General features: G+C 53.3%; 2 protein-coding genes across 5 annotated transcripts in view; one reads left to right on the top strand and one right to left on the bottom strand.

Moving 5' to 3' along the window:
• EVC2 (EvC ciliary complex subunit 2) overlaps window positions 1-12,468 on the bottom strand; it is a 129,947-nt gene extending 117,479 nt beyond the window's left edge. For 2 of the 3 annotated variants that reach the window (XM_047798746.1, XM_047798748.1), the window contains exons 1-3: window positions 12,216-12,467; window positions 4,722-4,776; window positions 1,060-1,226 (exon numbers count right to left, since the gene is read on the bottom strand). In XM_047798746.1, the coding sequence (XP_047654702.1) occupies window positions 1,060-1,226; window positions 4,722-4,776; window positions 12,216-12,416 (423 nt within the window). In that variant the 5' untranslated portion in view covers window positions 12,417-12,467. Of the gene's footprint in view, window positions 1-1,059; window positions 1,227-4,721; window positions 4,777-12,215 lie in introns of all 3 variants that reach the window. The other variant, XM_047798747.1, reaches the window with a different exon arrangement.
• A 2,506-nt stretch (window positions 12,469-14,974) lies between these two features.
• Window positions 14,975-26,618, top strand: part of EVC (EvC ciliary complex subunit 1) — an 85,062-nt gene continuing 73,418 nt past the window's right edge. For both annotated transcript variants that reach the window (XM_047798526.1, XM_047798525.1), the window contains exons 1-2: window positions 14,975-15,163; window positions 20,858-20,983. In XM_047798526.1, coding sequence (XP_047654482.1) covers window positions 14,990-15,163; window positions 20,858-20,983 — 300 coding nt within the window. In that variant the 5' untranslated portion in view covers window positions 14,975-14,989. The remainder of the gene's footprint in view (window positions 15,164-20,857; window positions 20,984-26,618) is intronic.

Raw genomic sequence — 26,618 nt, 5'->3', positions numbered from 1 at the left:
ACCCTGAGCACATCTCCTAATTGCTCCAATCCTCCGTTTCCCATCCATAAAATGGGAATAAAAATAGTATCTGTTTATGAAACTCGTATTGAGGCTCCAGTGAGATCTTGGCGAGAAAGTGCCAAGCCCCTTGGGAGTTTCCGACGTGGCTCAGGGGTTAACGAACCCCAGGACGTTAACCCGTTATCCATGAGGATGTGGGTTCGATCCTTGGCCTCACTCAGTGGGTTAAGGGTCCGGCGTTGCCGTGAGCTGTGGTGTAGGTCGCAGATGGGGCTCAGATCCCATGTTGCTGTGGCTGTGGTGTAGGCGAGCAGCTACAGCTCTGATTAGACCCCTAGCCTGAGAACCTCCATATGCTGTGAGTGCGGCCCTAAAAAAAAGGACAAAAGACAAAAAGAAAGTGCTAGGCCCCAAATCTGGCAGGTAGAAAGTATCTGTTAAAAATGCTCACCACTGGAGTTCCCATCGTGGCTCAGTGGTAAAGGAATCCGACTGGAAACCCTGAGGTTGAGGGTTCCATCCCGGCCTCGCTCAGCGGGTTAAGGATCCGGCGTTGCCGTGAGCTGTGGTGTAGGTCAAAGATGTGGCTTGGGTCCCACGTTGCTGTGACTCTGGCAAAGGCCAGTGGCTATAGCTCCGATTAGACCCCTACCCTGGGAACCTCCAAATGCTGCAGGTGCAGCCCTAGAAAATCCAAAAAAAAAAAAAAACCAAACCCACTCACCACTATTATCAGAAGCAGCAGCCTTATAACACGTGCAAGTGAATGGGTCTGGTTAAAGCAGGACCTCTTGTCCTGCTTTAGAACCAGCCAACGAAGGTGGCCTGATGCTCAAATGCACGCATGCTATTCATCTCAATACTGCATGTTGTACAGAAGCAGCCCTCTGGGAAGAAAAATGGGTTTGCTCTCCAATGATAACTGTGTTTAGTGAAAGAGAAAGAAGAGGTTTTTTGGAGGAACAAAAGCCTGTGACATTTTCTACACATTTGGTACAAAACCGGTTTCTTTACAACTTGTGACATGTCTTTTACAGCAGCAAGCGTCTTACTTACCAGACGGTACTGTGTACTCGCAGACTCTCTTTTCAACAAGATCTTGGGCCACGACGGCAGAAAAGCAAAGGGGGAATGAATGTGTGGCCCACCGGAGGCTGCAGAGGTCAGGGGCGGGTGAAAAGCTTCCACTTTCTTATTGAATGTCATTCCAAACGGTGCTTCCACTGCAACACAGCAATGCACACGCCTTATGTGATACAGAAAGGCAGGGGTTACGGTCCAGAGGCAAAGCACGTGGTACGTGGATGGCACCTGGAAAATCTTGGCTGAGTAAGGGAAGGATTGGGGGAAAGACTTACCATCCCTTTGCCAAGAGAATGAGGCGTTCTCATTAGGAGGCACAGAACTGAAGGCACATGTGCGTGTTTTTTCAAAGTGCGTGCTCCTGACCTGGGCTGTGCGCTGAAGTGAACACCCCCGGGCCCCAGCCCAGAGCAGGGAGGAGCTGGGGGTGATTCTCACACGCCTGGCATCAGAACCCTGGGTTCAGGAGTTCCCGTTGTGGTTCAGCGGGTTAAGAATCCAACTAGTATGCAGGAGGATGTGGGTTCAATCCCTGGCCTTGCTCACTGGGTTAAGGATCCGGTGTTGCCGCAAGCTACAGAGTAGGTCGCAGATTTGGCGTGGCCATGGCTGTGGTGTAGGCCAGCAGGTGCAGCTCTGATTTGACCCCAGCCTGGGAACTTCCAAATGCCGCTGGGGGCATATGGGCACAGTGCCCGCTGAGCCATGCAACGTGAAGTACCCCCTCGAGAACCCTGAAAATCCACCGGCACTGTGTGTACACACAACTGTGTGTACTGGATGGGGTGGCAGGAGTTGTCCTGAGTGGGGGCCGCTCTGTTCCTGGTCAGCTGGGTGACCCTGGGGAGGTCAGCTGAGTTTTCTGAGCCACAGGTTTCCTCACTGGGGGTGTGGTTAAGTGTCAGACAGGACCACTCAAGGCGACATTACATGACACACTGTATGCTGAAGTGTTTATGAGCCGTGGGTGCTTAAAGCTAGAAATTTGTACTTTGAAACGACCTGAATTGTGGGAACTCAAGATTTATCGTCTCTTCAAATAGAAACCATAGCTTGACTCAGAATGCATTCTGTTTTTCAGTCTTTCTTACAGGGTGTTGATAGCAAGGGCTTTAGAAGTGCTTCTTTCCCCTTTTTATAGAATTTCTAAATATACGTGCAAGACAACATTAAAATTTGGAAGGAAAAAAAAGACGTGGAACTGGATCCAAGATAAAATTGATATCTTTCTCCTAAAACGGTCTCTGTGGCTGATTCGGTTCGTGGCGTTGGAGTGGGGACAAAGGTGAGCATTGGGGAGGTGACAGCCACGCCCCGGAAACGGGCAGGGGCTTCCCCAGTCAGCTGTTCCGTGGGGACCGTGTGAGTCAGTCACACAACTGGGACAGGATGCCCACCTCTGGACCCCGGCCCAGCCCCGCAGGCCAAGGGACAAATGCTTTCCTGCCCCACTTGCTGGGCATAAAACCTTAACGCCACTCTGGGCTTTCTCTCTGGTGCAGGCGTCGATGGCCACTGCCCCTCCAGACCCTCGGAAGGTCCATCCACAGGCTCTGCTGAAGACCTGAACAAGGACAGGCACAGCTATGATCCACACACAGCACCGAAGGAAACGGAGCTCTAAAGTGACCATCAGAGAGTTCCCGCTGCGGCTCAGCGGGTTAAGAACCCGAAGAGTATCCATGAGGATGCAGGTTTGATCCCTGGCCTCGCTCAGTGGGTTAAGGATCTGGCGTGGCCACAAGCTGCGGTGTAGGTCACAGACGTGGCTCAGCTCCCTCGTTGCCGTGGCAGCTGCCGCCCCAATTCAATCCCTAGTTTGGGAACTTCCATGTGGCATGGGTGTGGCCTTAAAAAGACCCTAAAAAGACCCCCCAAAAAAGTGACCATCACCCCCTGCTGCACCGTTGCCCAGAGCCGCCCCCCCCCATCACTACTGTCACGTGGTCCATCTGGCCCGTCTGTGCAGGAGTTTGGACGCCCAGTCACTCCCTCGCCTCTGGGCTGCCACATGCCTGGAAGCCTGTCCCTCCATCCCCTTGTCCTGCTGCCTGCCGCTCCTCGGGACTCGGCGGAGCAGCGCCTCCTCCAGGAAGCCCTGCCTGAAGGCCTCCCAGAGGCCTGGCTCCTCCGTCACCTGCGCCCGCTGTGACCACAGCCCTCAGCACATCGCACTCCCTTTGAACAACGCGTTTGCTTCCTCGGTGGCTGAAAGGTCTCCGGGACTGTGACTGCGGCGATGCTACCCCAACCACTTCACTCACATGAAAACACTGCATTTTGTCCCCTGCAAAGACCGCAGGGAGTTACCAAAAGATACAAACAATACTTTTAACTCCGCCAAGCAATGAAACACACTCATTCCCGGTACAGAATAAGGAGGTGTGTTCAGAGTCTGCGCTGAGCGGATTCTGAATGAAAAGACTGTTCTGCTGCCCAGGACCCTCTCCGTAGGGCCCCCTGCCCCTGCCCCCGTCCCCCAGCTAGTCAGTAAGATTCTTGCTCAGTCTATACAGACAAACGGGGCCGACCTGGATCCCAGCCCATCCTGGGCCCTAGGAAGCCAGAAACAGGCACAGGACCCAGAACTCTCTCTGTCCCCGGCCCAGTGACAGGGTTGGGGGCTGGCAGGGGACTCAGGCTGAGCCCATGGCTCTGCCCTGAATGCTTGCTGAGCTCCTGAGGACGTCTCTTCTGCTCTGCAAGTGGCAGCAGTCAGGCTCCTGAAAGTCCGGGGCTGCCAGCGGCTGTCTTTCCCAGCACCTGGAAAGAATGGTCCTGAGACTGATGCTCAGCAGACGAAAGCAGAGGCCGCGATGGAAAGAGAAAGGCCAGCCCTGAGAACGCGGCTCCCAGATCCGGCAGTGCCTGGGGCCTGCTCTGTCCTGTAATAAGGGCCAACAAATTCCCCTTTGCCCATCACCCGGTGTGATGGGCAGAATAACAGTCCCCAAAGATACCCAGGTCCCATTTCCAGGAACCTGTGAATATGTTACCTTATAAGTCAACGGGGCTTCTGCGATGTGATTAAGTTAAGGACCTCATGATGGGGCAGTAACCTGGATTAGCCAGGGAGCCATAAAGGCCATCCCAGGTGACCTGACAGGGGAGGCAGAGAGACCTGACAGGTGGAAAAGGCCATGGGGGGGGGTGAGGGAGGTGGGCAGGATGCTCTGCTGCTGGTCTGGACCTGCAGGATGCAAGGAAGGCAGCCCACAGCCTGCAGAAGGAGGAAGGGTCTTGTTCCCAGGGCCTCAGGGCGAGGGGGACCCTGGCGACCCTGAATCCAGACCAGTTAAACTGGTTAAGGATGTCTGCCCCCCCGACTCCCGAATGGTGAAGAATACATTTGCATTGTTGCTACCATGAAATTTGTGATCATTTGTCAAAGCAGCAAAAAGAAACTCATACGCTTGGCGAATATGTAGATTCTGCATTTTCTTCCTCAGACCCCTTCAGGGGAGAATCAAGACCGACCGCCTAACCTTGGGGTCCAGGCTTTGCACAGCAGCTCTTGCTCTGTCGGGGACACAGGTGAGCAGAGCGCGAGGGAGGCTGAGGCAGGGGGGCTCTGGCTTTAGGGTCTGGTTCTCTCCCGGGGGCAAAACAACAACAAACAGCAACGAAAACCTTACCTTCACTCTGAAAGGGAACGCTTTCCGGCAGGGGCCAAGTGACCCTGGGCAAGTCCTGCAAAAAAATGCAAAAGACACAAAGACATTCCTGAAGAGCATCTGGCAAGAAGAGGCACAGGTCCTGTTTGTAAATGGCTCACGTGCAGCTGAGCTACTCTTTTATCCGGAGTCTGTCGGAAATCGAAGTCAACCCTCCCCACCAGCTTTTGAGCGCAGGATCCCATAACTGCGTTTCTGGGCACTGTCCAGGGAGGCGGCAGGGCGGAGCAGACATTTCACAGTCAGACAGACCCAGTTCGAATCCCGGGTCTGCGTTTCACATACCCTGTGATGCCAAGGAAGCGTCAAGCCTTTGAATTCCTAAGATCCTGCAAGGTTTCAGAGTGGCACATGAAACACTAGCCTGGGAGTCCAGAGAACTGGATCGGAGCTGGAACCGTGTCCTCGCTGTGTGTGCTTGGCCAAGTCTCTCGGCCTCTTGCAGGCTCAGATCCCTGGTCGGTAAAGTGTGGACCTCAAAGCCTTGTCCCAGCTTGCTTCCCCTTGTTCAGTGATGAAAACTTGTCCAAAAGGGGCCCAGCCAACCTGTGCACTCCACCTTTGTGAAATCCTGAGCCCTGGAAAGGCCCGAGGCCCACCCACTGTAAAATAATGATGATAATGATACTGTGCCCTGCTGCCAAGAGCCCTTGAAATGGGCCAGGCCCAGCGCTGTTCACGGCAGCAGCGGGCACAATGGCCAAAAGGTGGAAGCAACCCAGGGTCCACTGAGGGATGGAAGGATAAGCCAAAGTGGTCCATACATACAGTGGAATATCATTCAGCCCTGAAAAAGGAAGGAAATCCTGTCACACACCACAATGCAGATGAAACCTGAGGACCTTAGGCCAAGTGCGATAAGACAACCACAAAAAGACAAAGAGCATATGATTCCACTTACAGTGGGTATGTCAAAGCCACAGAGACATAAAGCGGAACAGTGGCTCCCAGGGCTGAGCGACGGGAGATCAGGGGACTGTTGATCAATGGGGACAGAGTTTCAGTTTCACAAGACAAAAAGAGTCCTGGAGCTAGAAGCACAACGGTGTGAGTGCATTTAACACCGCCGAACTGTCCACTTAAGAATGCTAAAGACGGTAAATTCTGTTGTCTTTTACTGCCATTATAAATATAAATAAACAAAGAAATAGTGCTGGCTTCAGCAGCTCACATGCTAAACAAAGAAATAAATCAAGCAGGAGTTCCTGCTGTGGCTCAGCAGTAAGGAACCCATGAAGATGCGATTTTGATCCCTGGCCTCACTCAGCAGGTTAAGGATCTGGCGTTGCCGTGAGCTGTGGTGTAGGTCACAGACGCGGCTCGGATCCCATACTGCTGTGGCTGTGGTGTAGGCTGGCAGCTGTAGCTCTGATTCTACCCCTAGCCTGAGAACCTCCATATGCCGTGGGTGCGGCCCCCCCAAAAAAGAGATCACTAGGGCACAAATTATTAATAATATGGTCTCATTTATGAAAGTGGCATTTTTATATATTTAATGTATTATTATAAATTTAATAATTATATTTATGTATGTATATTTATATTTTATATGAATTTGTTCGTTTATAGTTTCTTGGTTAATACATATATATTTGATAATTTGGAAGTATATGTAGGTATTAATATATTTAACACCAATTATTTATACATGCAATTTATAATGACATATTTAACAATACACTATGTATATAAGTGTATATAGGTAAGATCGTATGTCATAACCACATGTTATTTTGAAAAGCCTATGCACAGTATGGAGGGAACCCTCTTGTTTCCAGGCCACCTGCATTGTTTCATTTCTTTCTTTCTTTTTCCTTTTTAGGGCCGCACCCATGGCATATGGAAGTTCCCAAGCTAAGCAGTGAATCGGAACTACACCTGTCAGCCTACACCACAGCCACAGCAACGCCGGATCCCCGACCCACGGAGTGAGGCTGGAGATCGAACCCTCATCCTCATGGGTACTAGTTGGATTTGTTTCCGCTGCGCCACAACAGGAGCTCCTGTTTCACTTCTTAAAATGAGGAGCATGTGCCCATGCGTCACTGCAACCACAGCAATAACAGCAACCACCACCACCACAATAATAACAACGGCAGCCGTAACAATAACAGAGACTAAGTGATGGGAGCCTTGCCTGTTCCTTTGGGGTCTTCCAGGCCCCTCATGCCTGATAGGAATGCCACCCCCTGAGACCTCTCCGGACAGGTGTGTGTGGCCAGGACAATCAGCTCAGAGAGCCATCCACAAGGTAGAACGAGGTGCTGCCTCCTCAGAAAAACGCCCTGTGCCAGGCACGGATGCCAACGGAGTAAGTCTTTGCTGCCATCTGGCAGGAAGAGCATCTCCTACGAACATCCACGCAACCGCTCATGGTAACATCTAAGGCGCACAGTGCAGAAGGGGCGGAGGGGGCGGGGGGGGGTGATTTCACGGCAGGGCAACCTGGCCAACGCTAGTCCAGCGTGCAAGGTCAACACCCACAGCGACAAACCATGCTGCTAGCAGCACCCAGGCAAATCCCAGCAGAGGGTGCCCTGCGAAATCCCCACCCTGTCCTCCAACTGTCCGAGCCAAGCAGAGCCTAAGGAGAGGTGACAAGTACATGTAAAGCGGTGTCCTGGATGGGGTCCTGGGACAGACAGGGACGTCGAGTACAAAAACTGAGAAATCCAGAGTTCCCGTTGCGGCACAGCGGAAACGAATCCGACTAGGGTCCATGAGGTTGCGGGTTCAATCCCTGGCCTCGCTCAGTGGGTTAAGGATCTGGCGTTGCCGTGAACTGTGGTGTAGGTCACAGACGCTGCTTGGATCCCGCGTTGCTGTGGCTGTGGTGTAGGTGGCAGCTGCAGCTCCGATTCGACCCCTAGCCTGGGAACCTCCGTATGCCACGGGTGCGGCTCTAGAAAAGGCAAAAAGACAAAAAAAAAAAAAGCCCTGAGGAAATCTGAATAAATATGGACTTTCACACTGACATATGAAAATTAGACCATTAACTATGCTAAATGGACCTACCAGTGTAAGATGTCAGTAACGGGGAAGCTGTGTTGGGCCGGGGGTGGATATAAATTTTCTGTACCTTGTGCATAATTGTTCTAAAATCTAAATCCGTTCTAGAAAACAGTTAACTTAAAAAACCCTACAATCCATTCGTGAGGTCTCTGGGGAGAACAGTGGTGCTGGGGTGCACCCAAGCCCCACAGAACCGCCTGCCTGTACAGCCTCTGCCCCTGGAACCTTCCAGCTGCTCTTCCACCCAGCATTTGCTGCACAGCAGGCTCTGTGCCAGGCCCCTGACCTCACTCAGGGGCAAAGGCCTCCCTCCCAACAGATATTTCCACTCGACGAGGAGGGGCAAGATCCCAGGGGCCCAGAGAGCAAACCCTCAGGTGCTCCCTGGGGTCTTACAAGTCTCTGAGTGTCACCACCCTGGGGTGACACTGTGAGCAGCCCGCTCCCACAGAGACCACACCAACCGCCCGTCCATACCACCCTTCAATGCGCAGCCTTCCCCTCCCTGGTGACCCCCCTCTCCAAGATGACACAGCTCCTGCCAAGGTCACCGTGACCTCTACAAGGCCTCACTGCAGGCCAGTTCTCATCCTCATTGCGTACAACTCACCAGCAGCATTCGGTATGGGCGTGTATGAGCACCCTGCAGCTGCTGTAACAAGCACCACAAATGGAGCAGCTTAAAACAAACACTCTTTTATGACTGCACGGTTCTTGAGGTCAGGAGTCCAACACGGGTCTCCCCGGACTAAAATCAAGGATTCCGCAGACAGGGCTGCATTCTTTTCTGGAGGCTCTGCCTCTCCAGCCTCTGCAGGCAACCCCTACCCCTCAGCTCACAGCCCCTTCCCCCAGCTTCAAAGCCAGTGGCAGCAGGTTGGGGCCTCCCAGTGCATCCCTGTGACCTTCTTTCAATGTCACATCCCCTTCCGACTCTCTCCTGCCTCCCTCTTTCAGTTTGAAGGACGCTTGGGATTACACTGGGACCACCAGGATAATCCAGAATCCCCTCCCTTTTAGAAGGTTGGCTGATTAACAACCCGAATTCCACCTACAATGTTAATCTTCCTTCACCCTGGGATGCAACACACTCACAGACTCCAGGGACCAGGAGGTGAACATTTTTGCGGTGACTTCTCTCCCTAAAACACATTCCTCCCTTGACCTGTGGGTCCCTTTCTATAAAATCAGCCACACTTTTTTTTTTTGTCTTTTTGCCATTTCTTGGGCCGCTCCCGCAGCATATGGAGGTTCCCAGGCCAGGGGTTGAATCGGAGCTGTAGCCACCGGCCTACGCCAGAGCCACAGCAACGTGGGACCCGAGCCGCGTCTGCGACCTACACTACAGCTCACAGCAACACCGGATCGTTAACCCACTGAGCAAGGCCAGGGATCGAACCCACAACCCCATGGTTCCCAGTCAGATTCATTAACCACTGAGCCACGATGGGAACTCCAATTTCCTCACCTCCTTTGCTGGATCCTCTCTTCTTCCTGGCCGGGCCCTGGTGTTGTTCCTCTACCCCGAGGCCTCACTCGGATCCCCAAGAGGATCCAGTCCACACGGATCCCCAAGAGGAACTCAGCCAGGCCCACTGGGGTTAAAGGCAGGTGTATAGCGGTCACTCCCGGGTATAGACCTCCAGCTCAGATCCCACCCTCCACAGCAATCCAGACTCGCCCACCCACTACTCACTCTCCACCTGGATGCTCGTAGGTGTGTCAAACTCAACAAGACCAAATCTTCCATCGGCTCAGGCCCACGTCCATGGTTTCGCCCTGACTCCTCTCTTTCTCCCTCTTGACCCACCTCCAAGCCCAGCAAACCCCACCAGCTGTGCCCTCAAAATATATCCAAAAGCCCACAACTTCTCAGTAGCCCTTCACTAACCTCTGGTCCATTTCACCTCCATCCTCCTGCTGCTTCCTCTCTGCCTTTTTCTTCCACCTCTGCCCTCAGTCCTCTAGTCTCACACCTGCCATGAGGATGCTTTGAACAAATGAGCCAGACTGTGTCACTTTCCTGCTCAAAACCCACCCATGGCTTCCATCTAAGTCAAAATAACAGCCAGAGTCTTGGCCATCGTCCATGGGGCCTCTCCCGATCTGGCCCCTCCTCATCCTCTGGCCTCACCTTCTCCTGCTTCTCCCTCCTCCCCCAGCTCTGGCCATTCCAGCCTCCTGGCTGGCCCTGGACCGCACCAAGCACACCCCGCCTCTGCCCTCTGTCCGTGCTATCAGCTCATCCTGGAACGCGTTTCCCCCAGAAGCACCCAAGCCCCTCCCTCGTCCATTCAGGGCTCTGCCCAACTGGCACCTCGAGGCACTTTTCCTGACCACTCTATCTGGACAGCACTCAAGACCGTCTCTTCCAGGCCGCTTTGCCCTGTCTTTGTCTCTACAGCCTGAACCACCAGCTGCCACACTGTGGATTAACACTATTCAGGGTCTTTCTCCTGCCCCAAGAGTGCAGGTGTCTTAAGAGCAGAGACTATACCCTCTTCCCTTACATCTCAAGTGCCCCGAACGGAATCTGGCACCTTCCATAAACACCCAGGAGCCTCCTGGAAATTTGCGGGAAGGAGAGAAGCCTCAAGCCTTCACTGCTTCTCTCCTTCCCACAAACTTCCAGCAGAACTTTCTGCGGGGATGGGAACATTCCATGGTCTGCGTTGTCCAACATGCTAGCACATGGGGCCACGGAGCACCTGACGTGTTTAAATTTAAACAGCCACAGTGTGACCTGGGCTACCAGGTATTCAGCACAGCAGTTCTGGAACATCTGGGAAATGGTTATAACTGGCTGTTACAGCCTTTGCAGGAGGGGACAGATACATTAATGTCAGCTTTCACGTTCCAGTTTTCAAAGCACTCTCTTGTAGAGCCTAGCGACAAGCATCCACCAGAACGTGCTGGCATTGGCTTCCCAAAGGAAAGAGCTGGCGAGGACAGGTGCGTGGGCTCTGAACACGGGGGCCAGAGGGAGCGCAGGGGACGGGCCTGGGCATGGCTCCCTGGGCATCGGCTTTCTCATGGACGAAAGAGGCCAGAAACTTCCCACCTCATCAGGTAGGAGCAGGTGAAAGGGCCATGTGAAAAGGTTCACCTGTGACCTTTATAAAAGCTCCATACATTCACACATCAGGCTATTATTTTGTCTTCTCTAGTGAAACCCTAAGAACCAATGATAGAACGTGAAGGGACTCTCACATAAGAGACCTAAAAATCTGTAGCACGTGGAGCCGGCGCCCTGGGGCTTGGAGGTAGAAAACTCAACAGCGCAAGAGGAGCCGGGCCTTGGCAGGACCACAGGGCAGCGATGGGCCAGGCCACCGGACAGACATTCCTGGGGAAAGAACCCTGGATTTGCAACAGGGGTCGGGGTGGAAGGAGGTGTAAGCAGGGGAGGGAAGTGGTCAGGTGTATATGTGGACAGGTCACCTAGAGGTCTGGGGGCAATGGGTGGGAAAGAGCACAAATTAGGTAACCTGGAGGAAGCCGTCAGGAAGGCTGGAGGCTGAGGAGTGGGGACTGAACCTAGGGATGTAGCCGGGATGAGGGAAGGGCAGTCATCAGAGCCCATCAGGAGGGAACTGCAACAGGACTGATGAGAGATTCGGGGGCAGCGGGAATCTAGCGGGACAGCCAGAGCTCAAGTTAGAGTCCACAGAGGCAGGGGCAGGGTGAAGTAGAAAGTGGCTAAATTTGGAGTTCCCATCGTGGTGCAGCAGAAACGAATTGGACTAGAAACCGCGAGGTTGCGGGTTCGATCCCTGGCCTCACTCAGCGGGTCAAGGATCTGGCGTTGCCGTGAGCTGTGGTGTAGGTCGCTGGTGTGGCTGTGGCTGTGGCTGTGGCGTAGGCCAGTGGCTACAGCTCCGATGAGACCCCTAGCCTGGGAACCTCCATATGCAGCGGGCTCGGCCCTCAAAAGGCAAAAAAATAAAAATAAAAAAAATAAAAAATAAAGTGGCTAAATTTGCAGTCCCATAAAACTCCAGCCAGTAGTCCCCTTTATCAACCGCTGTAGTCACGGACCCCTCACCTGCCTACGACACTCTACCTACATTCAGGAACTCAGCTCAACTCTGACAGCGACCCTCTGGGGTAGACCCTGCAAGGGTTACGGATCGGGATACACGGACAGAAGAGTGAAGCGATCTGCCCTTGGGCACAGAGCTCTTAGGCTGCGGAGCTGGATAGACCCGGCCGCCAGCAAGGTCCACGCACGCAGCCGCCAGCCGCACCGCCGTCTCCACCTTTCCGGGGAGTTTTCCTGCCCCCAGCGAGATCCACTAAGGAGCACGCGACGCATCCTACTCAGATCCCGCCCTCGCTTTCCCGGAGGTAATTTCCCCAACCCCAAGGGGCCTCCCCGCCGCCGCCGTGGTTGAAGCCAAACCTCCGGACTAGGGACCGAGAGTCGGGGCGGGCGCTCCTTACCTGCGCCTCCCGCTCGGGCCCCGCCCCGGGAGCCGCGGGGGGATCCGGGGGAAGCTGCGCGCCCAGGGGGCGCCGGAGGGGATTCGGGCCTGCGGGGGGCCGGCCTCGGTCCCGGGGCCCCGCGGGCAGCGCCAGGGCAGCGGCCAGGAGGCCCCCAGCCAGCACCCACGCGGCGCGCCCACGGGCGCCTGCCAAGCCCATGGCCGGCTGGGGACCCGCGACCCCAAAAGTGGCGGTGCAGGCGGAGTTGGGGCAGCTTCCGGACCCCAGGCCCGCCCCGCGGCCGAGCATGCTCAGTGCGCGCCTCCGCGGAAAGTTTTCTGGAACAGACACTGGCATCTGGGGCTTGGCGCGCGGGGAGGCCAAGGACCGAGAGCGGCGGGGGAGGGAGCACGGCTGGCGCGGCCGGCGCCCATGCTTGGCTTTGCTCGCGCCCCACCCGGGGGCTCCACCAAAATCGGATCGGGTGATTCTCCTGCTCCCAAGGATTTCAGGGGCTCCGAGAGCCCCTCCATTAATGCCTGCTCCCTCCTTAGTCTGGCTCAGCTCAAACTCACCTCCTCCAGCAAGGCTTCCTTGAAACACACAGCAGGCTGAAACCCGAGTCTGCGCAGGCCCACCAGCCCCCCTGTAGAGGACTGAGTAGCTTTTGGATGGGCTGGGCCACAGAGATACAGGACAGCAAAGGAGAGGGGCTGGGAGGGAAACTGGCAGCTCCGCGGCCGGAGAGAATGGCCATTCTTCATGTCCTGTTGGGTTCCGTTCAACCCAGTCGCGTTCCCACTGCCTGAGCCCTTGGGGTGGTTTAGCTCGGGGACCTGCCCGGGAACCCCATCCCCACCGTCCCTGTCCGGAGGGGGGCTGGGCAGGTAGTCAGGCCAGCCACTGTGGGACCTCTCCAGGGAACCAGAAATAGGGACTTTGGTCTCTGGAGTCAGGAGGCAGCAGCCGAGCAAACTCCCAGAACTCTCCATGGCCACTGGGCTGTGACTCCCTTGGGCCCTCGGTGGCAGCTTACACCTCTTCAGCCTCCTGCAGCCTTCCTTCAGGAAGCCTGGCACCTGTCGCCCCTTCTTCCTCTGCGCCTCCAAGGACAGGCCTTTCCTGACTTGTCAGGGACAGATGATGGCGTTTGGGATGTATTAAAGCCAAGCTTTCCACGCAGGGTACTCTGCCCCAAGGGGTACCTGGCATGTGCCAGGACTGAGACCAGACCAAAGGCTAAAGACTAGCACATTGCTGCAGCATTCATTCTATTAGGCAGTGAGAAATTTAAAGCCTGATTTCAACATTCAAACAACTTTTTAATAAAATAAAATGCAAAGAACACTACATTTTTTTAAAAAAGCTACATCCTGAAAAGCCAAAGAAAATAGCCAGCATAAAGCAGGAACTTCTGGTTATTGGCTTTACACGTGTTCCAGGAGCCTAGGAGATGCTTCTAAGGAAACATTTACAGAGCACCGCATGGCCCAGGGTGTGAGCCTTGAAGCCAGACAGACACAGATGTGAATATATCTGTCCCGTTTCCTACTGCAAGACCTTGAACGAGCCCCTTCTCCTGTCTAGCTGTCAGTGTCTTCATCTATGAAAAGTAATCTAGATCACAGTTCCCATTTTTGCCAACTTGGAAGGGGTGATGAGGAAATGATGAGAAAAAAAAAAAACAAAAAAAACCCCAGAAACTTGAACAGGATGTTAAGGTTAAGGACACAAAACCCTCCCTGTTGAAGCAGATTCTTTTGGTACCCCTCCTGGCCTTCATAGGGAATTAAACTCTAAAGGGTAGGGGTGTGTGTGTGTGTGTGTGTGTGTGTGTGTGTGTGTGTGTGTACGCGTGCGCACGTGCATACCCCAGCACCCAGAACAAGAGCTAACATCAGTAAATGTTGCTTAAAGAAAGAACAGATACTGAATTTGTCTCTCCCCACACAGCGGTGAGACCCTTACTGCCTGGCCCTGGCCTGGCTGGTGGCTGGCCTGGTGCTGGTTCAAACAGCAGGTTCTCTATTAAATGCTGAGGGTGTGAATGAGCATGCAGTGTCTTAGGGCTAAGAGTGCCTGGGGCTCACAATCTCCCTATGCCTTGTTTTAGAGGAAAGCACTGACCCTTCCTGGGAGAAAAATAGCATTAAAACAAGACAAGTTTGGAGGCAGGACCAGACTGTGCGGTCCAAGGATGGCCAGCTGGTAGAGGTCAGGAGCAAGGTTGAGTCCCACCTGCACTGGGTCACTTAGCTCTTGACCCTGAGCTTCTTTGTCAGCAGGATGGGCGTGGAATGGTACCCACCTCAGAAGGATTTTATGAAAGTTACTGAGGTCATCCGGCTAAATGCGAAACCAATCCTAAGCACTCCATAAGCTTAACGGAGCAACACCTTCCTCCTGGGTGGGGAGTCCCCTTTACCCCCGCAAGTCAGGAGGCCGGTGCAAAGCAAGACTCCTCCCAAAAGGCCCTCTGGGCTGAGAAGCGCGCCTCTCGCCGGGCATGCTCAGTGCACAGGCTGGGCTGCAGGAGGGAGGCGGTGGCTCAAAGTTTTGGGCGGACGGTCCAGGCTCCTCCCTCCGGCTGGGCCGCGCCGGGAAGAAGGAGAGGAGCCGGAGGAAGGAGGCTGCACGGGCCGGAAAAGTCGGCGCAGCGCACTGCGCCCCTGGCCCGCCCGGGCCGGGAGTCCTGCGTCGCGGACCCGGCGGGGCTGCAGCGCCGGGCGGCGGGCCGGGGCTGCGCGCGGCGGCGGCCGGGATGCGGCGGGCCGGCCGCCTGAGCGCCCCCGATGGCCCGCGACGCGGCGACCTGCGGGAGCGACGCGCGGCTGCAGCTGGGCCGGGACGCCGCGCGGCCGGTGCCCGCGCTGCTCGTCCCCGCGGTGCTTCTGGGCGCTGCCCTCGGCCTTGGCCTCGGCCTCTGGCTCGGCTGCCGCGCCGTCCGCCCGCGCCCGCGACACCAGGTGGGTTGGCCAAGCGGGCAGCCGGGGCGCGGGGGCGCCGTCCCTCTCGGCCTGGGCGTCCGGGCGGCTCTGCGGCTCTTGCTATTGATCGCGGGCATCGAGCAAACCGGTCCTTTCCTGGGGCGGGAGGTTCGCCTTCTTCGCGGGGAGAAGTGATTTCCCTGGAGACAGTGATGTCAGGGGCAGGCGGCCAAGTGACAGAAGGGCTCTGACTTGGGGTTCCCCAGACGTGTCTGCTCCATCGGACAATGCCGTGTGACCTTAGCCACTAAAGGCCCTCAGCCTCATTTGTTGCACCGAGGATTTGGACTGAGGGGCCCTAGGGCCCAGCGTGGCGACCGAGGGCTGGCGATTCCCACCCCCGAATGTCCATTCGGCCTCCTCTGCTGTGAGCCTTACCCAGCTAGCCCCTCCTGAGTCCCTGCTGCTGCATATAACCGTTTGCTGAGCACCCCCTACTGCTGGCCACCACCAGAGGGGCTTAGCCACCACATCAAGGGCAGGATAGACCCTGCCCTTGTCCCCGGAGGTTCACGGGCTCTGGAGGAAGCTGGAGATGGACAGATGATAAGTAAACAGTTTGCTCTGGCACAGCCTGATGAGTTCTGTAATGGGGAAATGAACATGCTAGCATTTATTGAATGCCAGCTGTATGCCAGGCACTGAGCTAGACTCTCTGCCTGAATTATCTCATTGATGTCCTCAAGCAGCCTTGAGAGCTTTTTCCATCAATGCCCCCATTTTGCAGATGAAGAAACTGAGGCACAGAAAGGTTAAAATAACTTGCCAGGTGACAAGTGTCTAACCCCAAGGCCACTGTACCGGAGGTGGAGGGGACTGGTCACGGATGGCTGCCTGAAAGGGATTAACGGATGCTTCACATGGCAGTTGTTATGGAATCGGACGTTGTGTGGCTGTGTGGAGCATACAGCAGTCATTCCGTCAGTGCTGGTACAGTCACTGTCTTAGGTCCCTGCAGCTTTGACCTCTTGGAGGGATCCAGTCTGATGGGATCTGAGATAAGGTGGTGTGGTCTGGTTCCCACACGAAAAGGAGGGGAGTCCAGCAGTTGTAAGCTGGGCTCTGTCACAGGGCAGGTGACTTCATGGGAGTGTCTTGCTGCAAAGCGGTGCTAAAAGGTGAAATTAACCTAGAGCAAGGTGCTTGGAGGTACGTTTGAGGTTGTCACCTGGTGGTTGAGGGACACTGGCCCCTTGTGTGAAGGGGAAGTAACACGTTAGAGCCTTTTCTGGGTGCCAGGCTCATTGCTGGGGGTTTGTAGGCATTTGCTGCAATGTCCTCCTGGGAGTCGGGGGACTGTCCTCCCCACTTTCCAGGTGAGGACATCCAGCATCTGCAAGGTTGTTCTCTGTCCAGGGTCACTCAGTGAATGAGCAGTGGCCTGGGCTTCGACCCCAGTCTGTCTGAACCCCTAAGTCAGGGCTTTAAATCATCCTACCTTGCGAGGTGGCAGTTAGTATCTGTCTTAGTCTGTTCCAGCTGCTATAACAAAAATGCCGTAAACTGGGTGGCTGATAAATGACACAAACTTATTCCTTACATTTCTGGAGGCTGGAAGTCCAAGATTGGGGGCCGGTGTGGCTGGGTTCTGGTGAACTCTTCCAGGTTGCAGACTGCTGACATTGCTCTGTGTCCTTGCACAGCAGAAAGGGCAGGGGCGCTAATCCCATTCACGGGGGCTCCACCATCACGATCTAGTCACTTCCCAAAAGCTCCACGTCCAAACACCATCACCTTGGGGGTTGGGATTTCAACCTATGAGTTGGAGGGGAAAGGGACACAAACTTTGGGACCATAGCGTAGCCCAGGTGAGTAGATCACATTCAGTTTCCTCACGTGGTGCCTGAAGTAGGTCACCTTTCCCAGGGCGCCCAGCCTAACACGCAGGTGCCCCGTGCATCCAGCCACCCAGTATCCCCTCGATCCCCGGAAGCCTCGGCACCTCTGCACGTCTGCTCTCTGCCAGCAGAGCCCTTACTCTGCCTCTTGTCCGGCTCATCCTTCAGGACACGGAGGGAAAACCACATCGGGCTCCCCATCCACAGGCAGGATGGAACACTTTCTCATGGGTCTGAGGTTCTCTGTGCGCCTCCTCTGGTCCAGGGTGCCCAGCTCATAATTCTATCTTGCCCTGCTTTCCTTTTGTGATTTCTGTCTTATTTTGTTTATTTTACTTCTTTCATCATTAAAAGCTTTTCTTTGCATCAGCGTGGTGCCTGCACGTAGGTTAAACGTTCATTTACAAACACCCTCCTCCCACTCAGTCGCCACTTCTCAGAAGCCACCTTGTTCGACTCCTGTTCAGTGGGTGATTTGGGTCAATGACTTCTCATTTTCTGAATAACCTGCTGCTTCCACGGCTGCTCGACTTCCCACGGCGGAAGTGGGAGTGATTTAATGCCCTCTTCTCCCCTCCTCCGTATTGACACCTCCCCATCCAAGCCACCCCCTCCCTGTGTGGTTATAGGGGAAATTGGGTTACATCAATATGGGGGGGCTTTCATTATTACAGTTTGTAGACCTCGTTTATTTACTCTCAGCCCAGGATCTGATGGGATTATGATTATTTTCCCTTTTTGGCACTATATTTTGTTTTCCCTGAAATTAACAATTACCTGTTTCTTTTTTCCATTTGCTTAGAGTCTTTGGACTTACATTCACTTAACAATAAACTCGCCTCTTTTTGTCTACACTTCAAGACGTTTGAATACATTAGGTATTTGCTGAGTTTTGTCTTTTAGAAAAAAACTTCTCTCCCAGAAAGCTTCGGAACTCTCCAGTCTGAGCTGGTGGCCCCTAGACTGTGGCTGCTCTCTGAGCGGACCAGACCAGCCACATCAGCATCACATGGGAGCTTGTTAGAAATGCCAGTTCTTGGACCCCTCCCTCGGTTCACTGATGGGCCTCTCTGGAGGTGGGTCCAGCAAGCTGTGTTCAATAAGCCCTCATGTGATTTTTTTTAATCCTTAAAATTCAAGAAGCAGGCTTTTGCTGTCATCTCTGGGACCTCTCAAGGCCATCATGCTGGAACTCCTTCTCCTCTCTCGTGGGCTGGACCTTCTTTCAGAATCCCCTCCCCTGTTTTTTCTTGGCTAATTTCCTCATTTGCTTGGAGCACATCCTCTAGTAGCTTTCTCAGAAAGGTTGGGCAGAAGTTACTTTTGAGAACATCTATGCCTGAAAATTTCTTTCTTTATACTTAATTTGGTTAGATTAGTTAAGTCATAGAATTCCAGGTTGGAAATAATTTTCCCCCGGAATTTTGAAGGCATTTTTTTCCCATTGTTCATGTTGAGAAATCAGATTGTATTCTGATCCTTGACACTTAGCTTGGAATCCTTTTTTCTTTCTTTTGTTCCTTAACTGAATCCTAAAGGATCTTTGCTCTCAGTGTGTGAAATGCACTGGAACAGGTCTTGGTGATGGTCAAATGCCATCTCTTATGCTGTGCATTCAGAAGGCCCTTTTGATCGAGAAACTCACTTTCTTAATTTCTTTGATGACTCTCTTCCTTTATGTTCTGTTGCTTCTTTTGGAAAGTCCTGTCAGTTTTTGGTTGCATTTGGCCTCTAGTTATCTCCCTTCTCACCTATCTTCCATCTCTTTGGCTTTGGACACTCTTGTTTGGGAAAAATTCTCAACTTTATACTTGGATTGAGTTTCATATTTTTAATTTTCAAGAGTTCTTTGCTTCCTCAGAATGTCTTATTTTATACTGTACTGTTCTTCTTCTTATTATTTTTTGCTTTTTAGGGCAGCACTCACGGCATATGGAGGTTCCCAGGCCAGGGGTCCAATCGGACTTGCAGCTGCCAGCCTCCGCCACAGCCACAGCAATGCCAGATCCAAGCCACATCTGGGACCTACACCACAGCTCATGGCAATGCCGGATCCTTAATCCACTGAGCGAGGCCAGGGATTGAACCTGCAACCTTATGGTTCCTAGGCGGATTCGTTTCCACTGCGCCACAACAGGAACTCCTGAACTCTTCTTATTTTTGTGAATGTCCTAGCTTCTCATGCCTCTGAGTTATTACAGTTGTTTGTTTTCAGGTTTCTCTTCCCCATGCAGTGTCTGTTTCCTGCTTGCTTTTTCCTTTTGTTTTGGGGTTTGTCTTTCATATTCGAGTCCGTCCTCAAATGGCTGGTGACCCTTGCCCTCCTGATCATTTTTAACTAGGGAGCTACAAAACTGACACTCCCCAGCGGGGTAAATCCGCTTTTTCTCCTGGAGCCTTTACTGCGTGGTCATCTGACCAGGTCTTTCCCTGAGGAAGGCTTGCACTGGTGGGCCGTGAGTGCTAAACAAACAACCCCCAAATCTCTGGCTGCATCATCTAACCCTGTTCACCCCACCCCGGACTGTTCCAGCCACATAGGCCTCCCTGCCTCAGGGCCTTTGCACTTGCTGTGCCCTCACCCTGGAATGCATGTCCCTGAGCTATCTGAATGGTTTGCTCCCTCACTTCCTTCAAGTTTTTTTTTTTTTGGTCTTTTTAGGGCCACACCTGTGGCATATGGAAGTTCCCAGACTAGGGGTCGAATCGGAGCTGCAGCTGCTGGCCTAGGCCACAACCACGGCAACGCCAGATCTGAGCTGTGTCTGCGCCTGCGCTGCAGCCTGCAGCAATGTTGGATCCTTAACCCACTCAGTGACTCCAGGGATCAAACCTGCATCCTCATGAATACTAGCTGGTTTCTTAACCCGGAGAGCCACAACGGGAACTCCCAAGTTCTTTTTCCAATGCCACCTTGTCCAGGGGCCTGCCCCACCCGTCGTGCCCCATCCCCCATCCTCCGTTACCTTTCCCTATAGCCTTTATCACCTCTGACATATGATATATTTGTTTCTTTTTTTGCTTGTGTCTCTCTTCTGTCACTAGACTGTAAACCCACGAAGCGGGGTTTGCTTATTTTGTTCATTACTCTGTCCCCAGGGACTAGAATAAGCCTTGACTTTGAGTAGATGCTCCATAACAGTTGCTAACTCACTGGCAAACTGGTGATATTTCTTCGGTTCAAGGTTATACCCATGACGCAGCGGAAACGAATCCGACTAGGAACCATGAGGTTGTGGATTCGATCCCTGGCCTCGCTCAGTGGGTTAAGGATCCAGTGTTGCCTCGAGCTGCAGCATAGGTTTCAGATGCAGCTCAGATCCGGCGTTGCCGTGGCTGTGGTGTAGGCCTGTAGCTGCAGCTCTGATTCAACTCCTGGCCTGGGAACCTCCATATGCCTCACCTGTGGCCCTAAGAAGAACAAATAAAAGATATTTTCTTAAAAATCATCCGGTGACATTATAGGAAATCATAGGAATATTAATATTTATGTCATTCTCCATCTTAAGCTGTTATCCCCACCACCACCACCGCAGCCCCACCCAAGGGACTCACAGGCCAGGGGAAGGCCACCAACCTGGAAGAACAGTGGAATGAGCTTTACTCCAAGTATTGCTTCCATGTCTTGAGGACACATTGGGATGGGGCCTTGGGGGGCTTGTCAAGAAGGTGACACTTGGACCGCCTTGAAGGCAGGCCTGGGAGCAGAGCACTGCGCACCGACGGCCAGCAGGGGGCGGAGATGAGCAGAGGTGACTCCTGGGGGTGGGGAGTAGATGGCTGTGGTCGCAGGGCTACTAGGCTGAGTTCTCACCCCACCCCCTTTGGATTTTAGAAAGACGATACTCAGAGTCTGCTCCAGAATTTGGAGTCTAACGTGCAGACCCCGTCAGAAGCCGGCTCCCCACCCAGGAGGAGGAAGAGAGAAGCGCAGACTTCCAAGGACGAGGCGGCCCTGGACGTAAGCTGGGTGTGGGGGTGGTTGGTGGAGGCCGGTACTGGGTGTCCTCTGCCCACTGGGGTGTCATCCAGACGAGCCCCTGACAGATCGCACGTCCCGGCAGGCTTCTTTCTGAGGCATCATTTACCTACGATGAAATCGATGAAATGCACAGGGATTAAGGCCACAGTCCGTGAGTGAGAAGTGTCTACACCCCTGTAACCGAGAGAGACCCCGATGGGGCGTGTTCATGACCCCCCCCCCGGAAGCTCTCTAGTGCCCCTTTCACGGTGGGCAGCCACTGCTGCGATGTCCATCTGGGGGGCTGGTTTTGCTGACCTAGAACTTCCAGGAGGCAGTCGAGGGCTTCCGGGGCCGCTCACCTGCGTCATTGTCGCCCTCGTGCCTCCCTCCTCCCTTTTAATTAATCGCCAGCCGCCAGGGGATGTGCCTCAGTGTGGGTTGTTTTGTTCTGAATAAGGCTTCTGTGAAACTGTGATCCCTTGTTTGTTTTCCTTTTGCTTTCTTTCTCTCTCTCTCTCTTTTTTTTTAATGAAGCTGGAAGGTATTTATTTATTAGTGGAGTCCAGGATTTATCAGTTCAGAAAACAGTAATACTTGTAGGTACTTAAAGTAGGAAGTGATTTCATATCAGAAATTAATTTTTTTAAAATTGTTATTTCCCCAATATAATTTTTTTTCCTACTGTCCAGCATGGTGACCCAGTTACACACACATGTACACATTCTATTTTCACACATTCTCATGCTCCATCATAAGGGACTGGACATAGTTCCCAGCACTACCCAGCAGGATCTCATTGCTAATCCATTCCAAAGGCAATAGCTTGCATCTATTAACCCCAAACCCCCCGTCCACCCCACTCCTTCCCCCTCCCCCTTGCTTCATTTCCTTTAAGTTAGTATTCGGTACACATCCAGGAGTGGGCGTTACCTGACCTAGGTGTTCAAGGGTGGCTGCCACACCTTCCCTTTGTCCCCTCCCCCCTCTGACCAGCCTGAGCTGCCCACAGGGCATCCCTTCCTGCAGGAGCTTCGTGGATAGAGAGGGTGTTTCTTCCAAAGACTTGTTGTTTCTGGTCACTTCCTGGTCCCTATAAAGCACCACAGATGACAGATGCCATTCAGCCTCAACTGCCCAAAGATGAGTTGAATAGAGATATCTGGTGGGGGGGGGGGAGACAGACAGAGAGAGAGGGGGAGAGATGCTGGGAAAGGGGAACGATTGGACTGAGTTTCTTATTTAGCACCTGCTGAATCCCAGGCATTTTCACACGTGTCACTTCTAAGCGATGAGAACCACACGCGGATTGTCTCCCGCAATCCGCTCAGCACCCGTGACACAGCCTTTGTTCATATGCCCGTTTTCCAGATGAGGAAACTGAGGCATAGGGGGCTAGGTCACTGTTTGAGGCACGTGGCTGAGACTTGGGCCCCGGGTGTTTAACCTCTGCCCTGGAAGCTGCTTCCCTGGACCCCACAGTCTCTGTCACTTGGTCACATTCTGCAGCCTCCACTTACCGGAAGGAGAGCCAGGTGTTTTAAAACGATTGTCTCCAACACGTTTGGAATCAACAAGGGAAGCTTCTGGTTACGCTGAAAATTCAGTTTTCTTTCTTTCTTTTTAATTGGTTCCTTTCTTTTTCTTGACTGTAACATTTTGCTCTTTCTTTCTTTTTTGCTTTTTAGGGCTGCACCCCTGGCACATGGAGGTTCCCAGGCTAGGGGTCCAATCAGAACAGCAATGCAGTAGTTGAGCCGCATCTGCCACCTACACCACAGCTGGGCAATGCCAGATCCTTAACCCACGGAGTGAGGCCAGGGATCGAACCCACAACCTCGTGGTTCCTAGTCAGGTTCGTTAACCACTGAGCCACGATGGGAATTCCTGAAAATTCAGTTCTCGAGAGTCACGCCCTGTCCGTACTTCCCTGGGATTCTAGAGACAGGGCTTCCCTTCCCCATGCGGGGCAGGACTCCAGAGAGGGATCGCTGTCCCTCCAGGGCTGACACGGGAGCTCGAGGGAGAGAGAGGCCTGGCTGTTCCAGGAGCAGGGCCTTCCGCAGCTGAGTGGGCCCTTCCTTGTCTATGCTGTGGGTCTCTAGCTTAGGATCCCAGCCTCTCTGTTCTAGGTGCTTGTCTGTGTGTGTGTGTGTTTGTATCTGTGCTTCTCACTGTAGGTCCACCTCTCTCTCTTTCTCTCTTTTTTTTTTCTTTTTATGCAGGTTCTCAGACTAGGGGTCTAATTGGAGCTGCAGCTGCCAGCCTACAAGACAGCCACAGCAACGCCTGATCCCCAACCCACTGAGTGAGGCCAGGGATCAAACGCTCATCCTCAAGCATGGTAGTTGGATTCATTTCCGCTGCGCCACAATGGGAACTCTGGTCCAGGTTTCCTGATGAGGTGATAAAACTGTTCTAAAATTGAATGTGGTGATGGCTGCATGTATCTGTGACTATACTGAAAATTATTAAATGGTACCATTTACATGGTTCAACTGCATGAATTTCATCAGTAAACCTTTTTTTTTTTTTGAAATCCTCGCACACATGTGATGAAAGCAACCCTGGCTTTAGGATCCAGAATCCTGGAACCCAGGCCCAGCTCTGCCACCTGTTTGCTGTGTGGTGCCGGACAAGAGACATAACCTCTCTGAGCCTCAGGGTTCTCGGCTTCGAGATGACGGCAGTGATGGCCAAGGGGCCACTCACGAATCAGCCCTCTGACCCTTCCCACCAAGGAATGAGCGCTCAGTCAGGGTCGGGATCCAAGTATCTCTACCCCTCCCCGCCCCCCGCCCCCTGCCCCCCGGGAAGGCAAATCCATTTCTACCTGGAAATGTTTAACCTGTTCACTATTCAGCTGGGCCTCACTTATGCCCATGATCAAGCTAATAATTGCCAAGAGCTAAGTTAAAGATCTGCCCGTTCCGGTGGCCAGCTTGCCAGGGATGGTGGGCAGGACTGATTTTAACAGGACGAGTGGCACGTAACTCTGACACCCTCCAAGGCACAGAGGACCAAGGCATTTGGGGTCCACGCCGCTCCTTCCGTGAACTCTGTTTTGATAAATAGCTTACGTTGACCAAAAGCAAACCGAGCATTCCAGAAGCCTTCGAGGCTTGCTGCTGCCTGGCCTCGTCCTGTCCTTTGGCTTTGCAGGGGGGAGAGGGGAGGGCTCCCCTCTGGGTGCATTGGTGGCTTTGCTGAAAGGGACCTTTTCTTGGTGCGTGAAATGGCTTTGCTTTTCCTACAGTTACATCGTAACTGGTTTTCTGAATAATGGCATTGCTTCGGATGGAGACGTTTGACATTGTAAATATGCACGCCAACCAATTTTCTGAATGATTGTGCGGCCACGGTTGGGGAAAGGATCAGAATTTGGAGGACTTCTGGAGTTCTCACTGTGGTACAGCAAGTTAAGGATCCGGGGTTGTCTCTGGAGTTGCCGGTTCGATCCCAGGCCCGGCGCAGTGGGTTCCATCCCTGGTGTTGCCAAAGCTGGGGCTCAGATTCCGTCCCTGGCCTGAGAACATCCATATGCCTCGGGAGCAGCTAAAAAGATTTTAAAAAGGGGGGGGGGAGGAATTTGGAGGAGATCTGAACGGAATAAAAAGAGCTGTGAAAAACCAAAAACAACCAGGCTCTCGGTTCCCAGGTTCCGTTCTCTGCATCTCAGGTGGATCCTGGCGTCTCCATCCTTTTCTTAGGTTTTTCCACCTGAAGTGAACGTTTGTTTAGTACCCCCCTCCCCCTTGAAGATGAACTCCTGGAAAGCAGAGACCAAGGCTTCCGCTCATTTTCCACATACGTCCTTCTGCCCTTTGCATCCCCGGAAGAAGTTTAAAAATGCATATGGTGCCCTTTTTGCTTTTGCATCGTTCCTTGAAAAAGTACGTCTCCACCAGACCATCAGCCAGGACCGGCTTCCTAGGTGTACACCTCATAGGGTCCCACAGACCCTGTGCCCATTCACACCCCCCCAACCCATTTCTGGACTCTGCTCTCTTGAAATTCTTAATCACTTTTATTTTTTATTTATTTATTTATCTATTTTGCTTTTTAGGGTGACACCCGCAGCATATGGAGGTTCCCAGGCTAGGGGTTGAAACAGAGCTACAGCTGCCGGCCCACGCCACAGGCACAGCCACGCCAGATCTGAACCTCGTCTGTGACCTACACCACGACTCACAGCAACACGGGATCCTTAACCCACTGAGTGAGGCCAGGGATCGAACCCACAACCTCATGGATCCTAGTTGGATTCGTTTCTGTGGCACCACGACGGGAACTCCTTAATCACTTTTGACTGAAATTGCCCCCTGCCACCGTTTTCACTGGGTGCTGGGCCCTCCAGGCCATGCCACCAGCTCTGGAGTCAGCCTCTTCTGTCTTTCTTCCTGCTCTGCTTCGGCGCCCGTCCTCCAGCAAAGATCCCAGCGAGAGAGGGACCGGCTGCCAGGGCTGGGGACAGGCCAGGCTCTGCTCCCTCGGACCTGAGGAGAGCCAGGGAGGGTTTTAAGCCAGGTAGCAATGCGAATTGCATGTGGTCACTCGATGGCCACGTGGAGAATGGATTGGAAGGTGTCCACCTCTGGGCCTTGCCTTGCCTTTCCGTAAAATGGGCACGATCCCGATGGCACCAACCAAGCTGACTGTCATGTGATAATTAAATGAGCAAACATGCATCAAGTGGAAGCAGAAAACAGGCCCTCAATACATGCCCACTTGGGCAGCTTTGGACCCCTTTAGGGTGACTGTGACAGGGGCTCGGCCCGAGCTATGGATTTGAGAGACATCTGGGAGGTTAGGTTGACGGGATTTGTGGTTGATTGGACGTGGTAGGTGGAGTGCAGGAGTGACAAGTGTGCTTCAGAACTATCCCTGGGCCCAGGCCTTCTCCACCAAACTCCGCTTCTCTAGTCATTGCCTGGCTCTTACTCTTCTCCTTATTCATGTCGTGTTGAAGGGGACAGGATGGTGTCAGCTGAAGAGGAGGGACCCTGGAGCCAGGGAATCCGAGCTCAATTTCTGATTCTGGCATTTAATAGCTGTGTGACTTTAGGCGCACAGCTCAACCTCTCTGTGCCATCGCTGCCATCTGGGAAGCAGCAGAGTCCTTGGAGGTTTAAGGAAGGTAGCACAGGTCAGTGCTCTTCCCCTGTGCTTGTCATCTAAGTCTGATTTGGCGTCAGAAGGTAGAGAGAAATGACAGGAACTGGAGCCCCTGCCCCATAGCGTCCCCACCTCGCCCCGTGCAGAAGGGCATCATGGGAAACCCGCCCTGGGACCGATGCAAAGTCGCAGGCACTGGCAGATGCTGTTTCCACACAGGAAGCAGTGAATTCTATGGCATTCACTGTGGTAGGGTTATAATTCCAAGGAGAACTCAGCAATTGGAAATCCATCGTTTGTTATGAAGCTCTTTCTTTAAGATTTAATTGACGAGTTCCCATCATGGCTCAGCAGAAACAAATCTGACTAGCATCCATGAGGATGCAGGTTCGATCCCTGGCCTCGCTCAGTGGGTCAGGGATCCACCCCTGCCGTGAGCTGTGGTGTAGGTCGCAGACATGAATCAGATCACACATGGCTGTGTCTGGGGTTTAGGCCAGCAGCTACAGCTCCGACTGGG

Source organism: Phacochoerus africanus, chromosome 10 (genome assembly GCF_016906955.1).
Source record: "Phacochoerus africanus isolate WHEZ1 chromosome 10, ROS_Pafr_v1, whole genome shotgun sequence".
Taxonomy (NCBI): Eukaryota; Metazoa; Chordata; class Mammalia; order Artiodactyla; family Suidae; genus Phacochoerus; species Phacochoerus africanus.
This window is presented reverse-complemented; position numbering and strand designations above follow the sequence as displayed.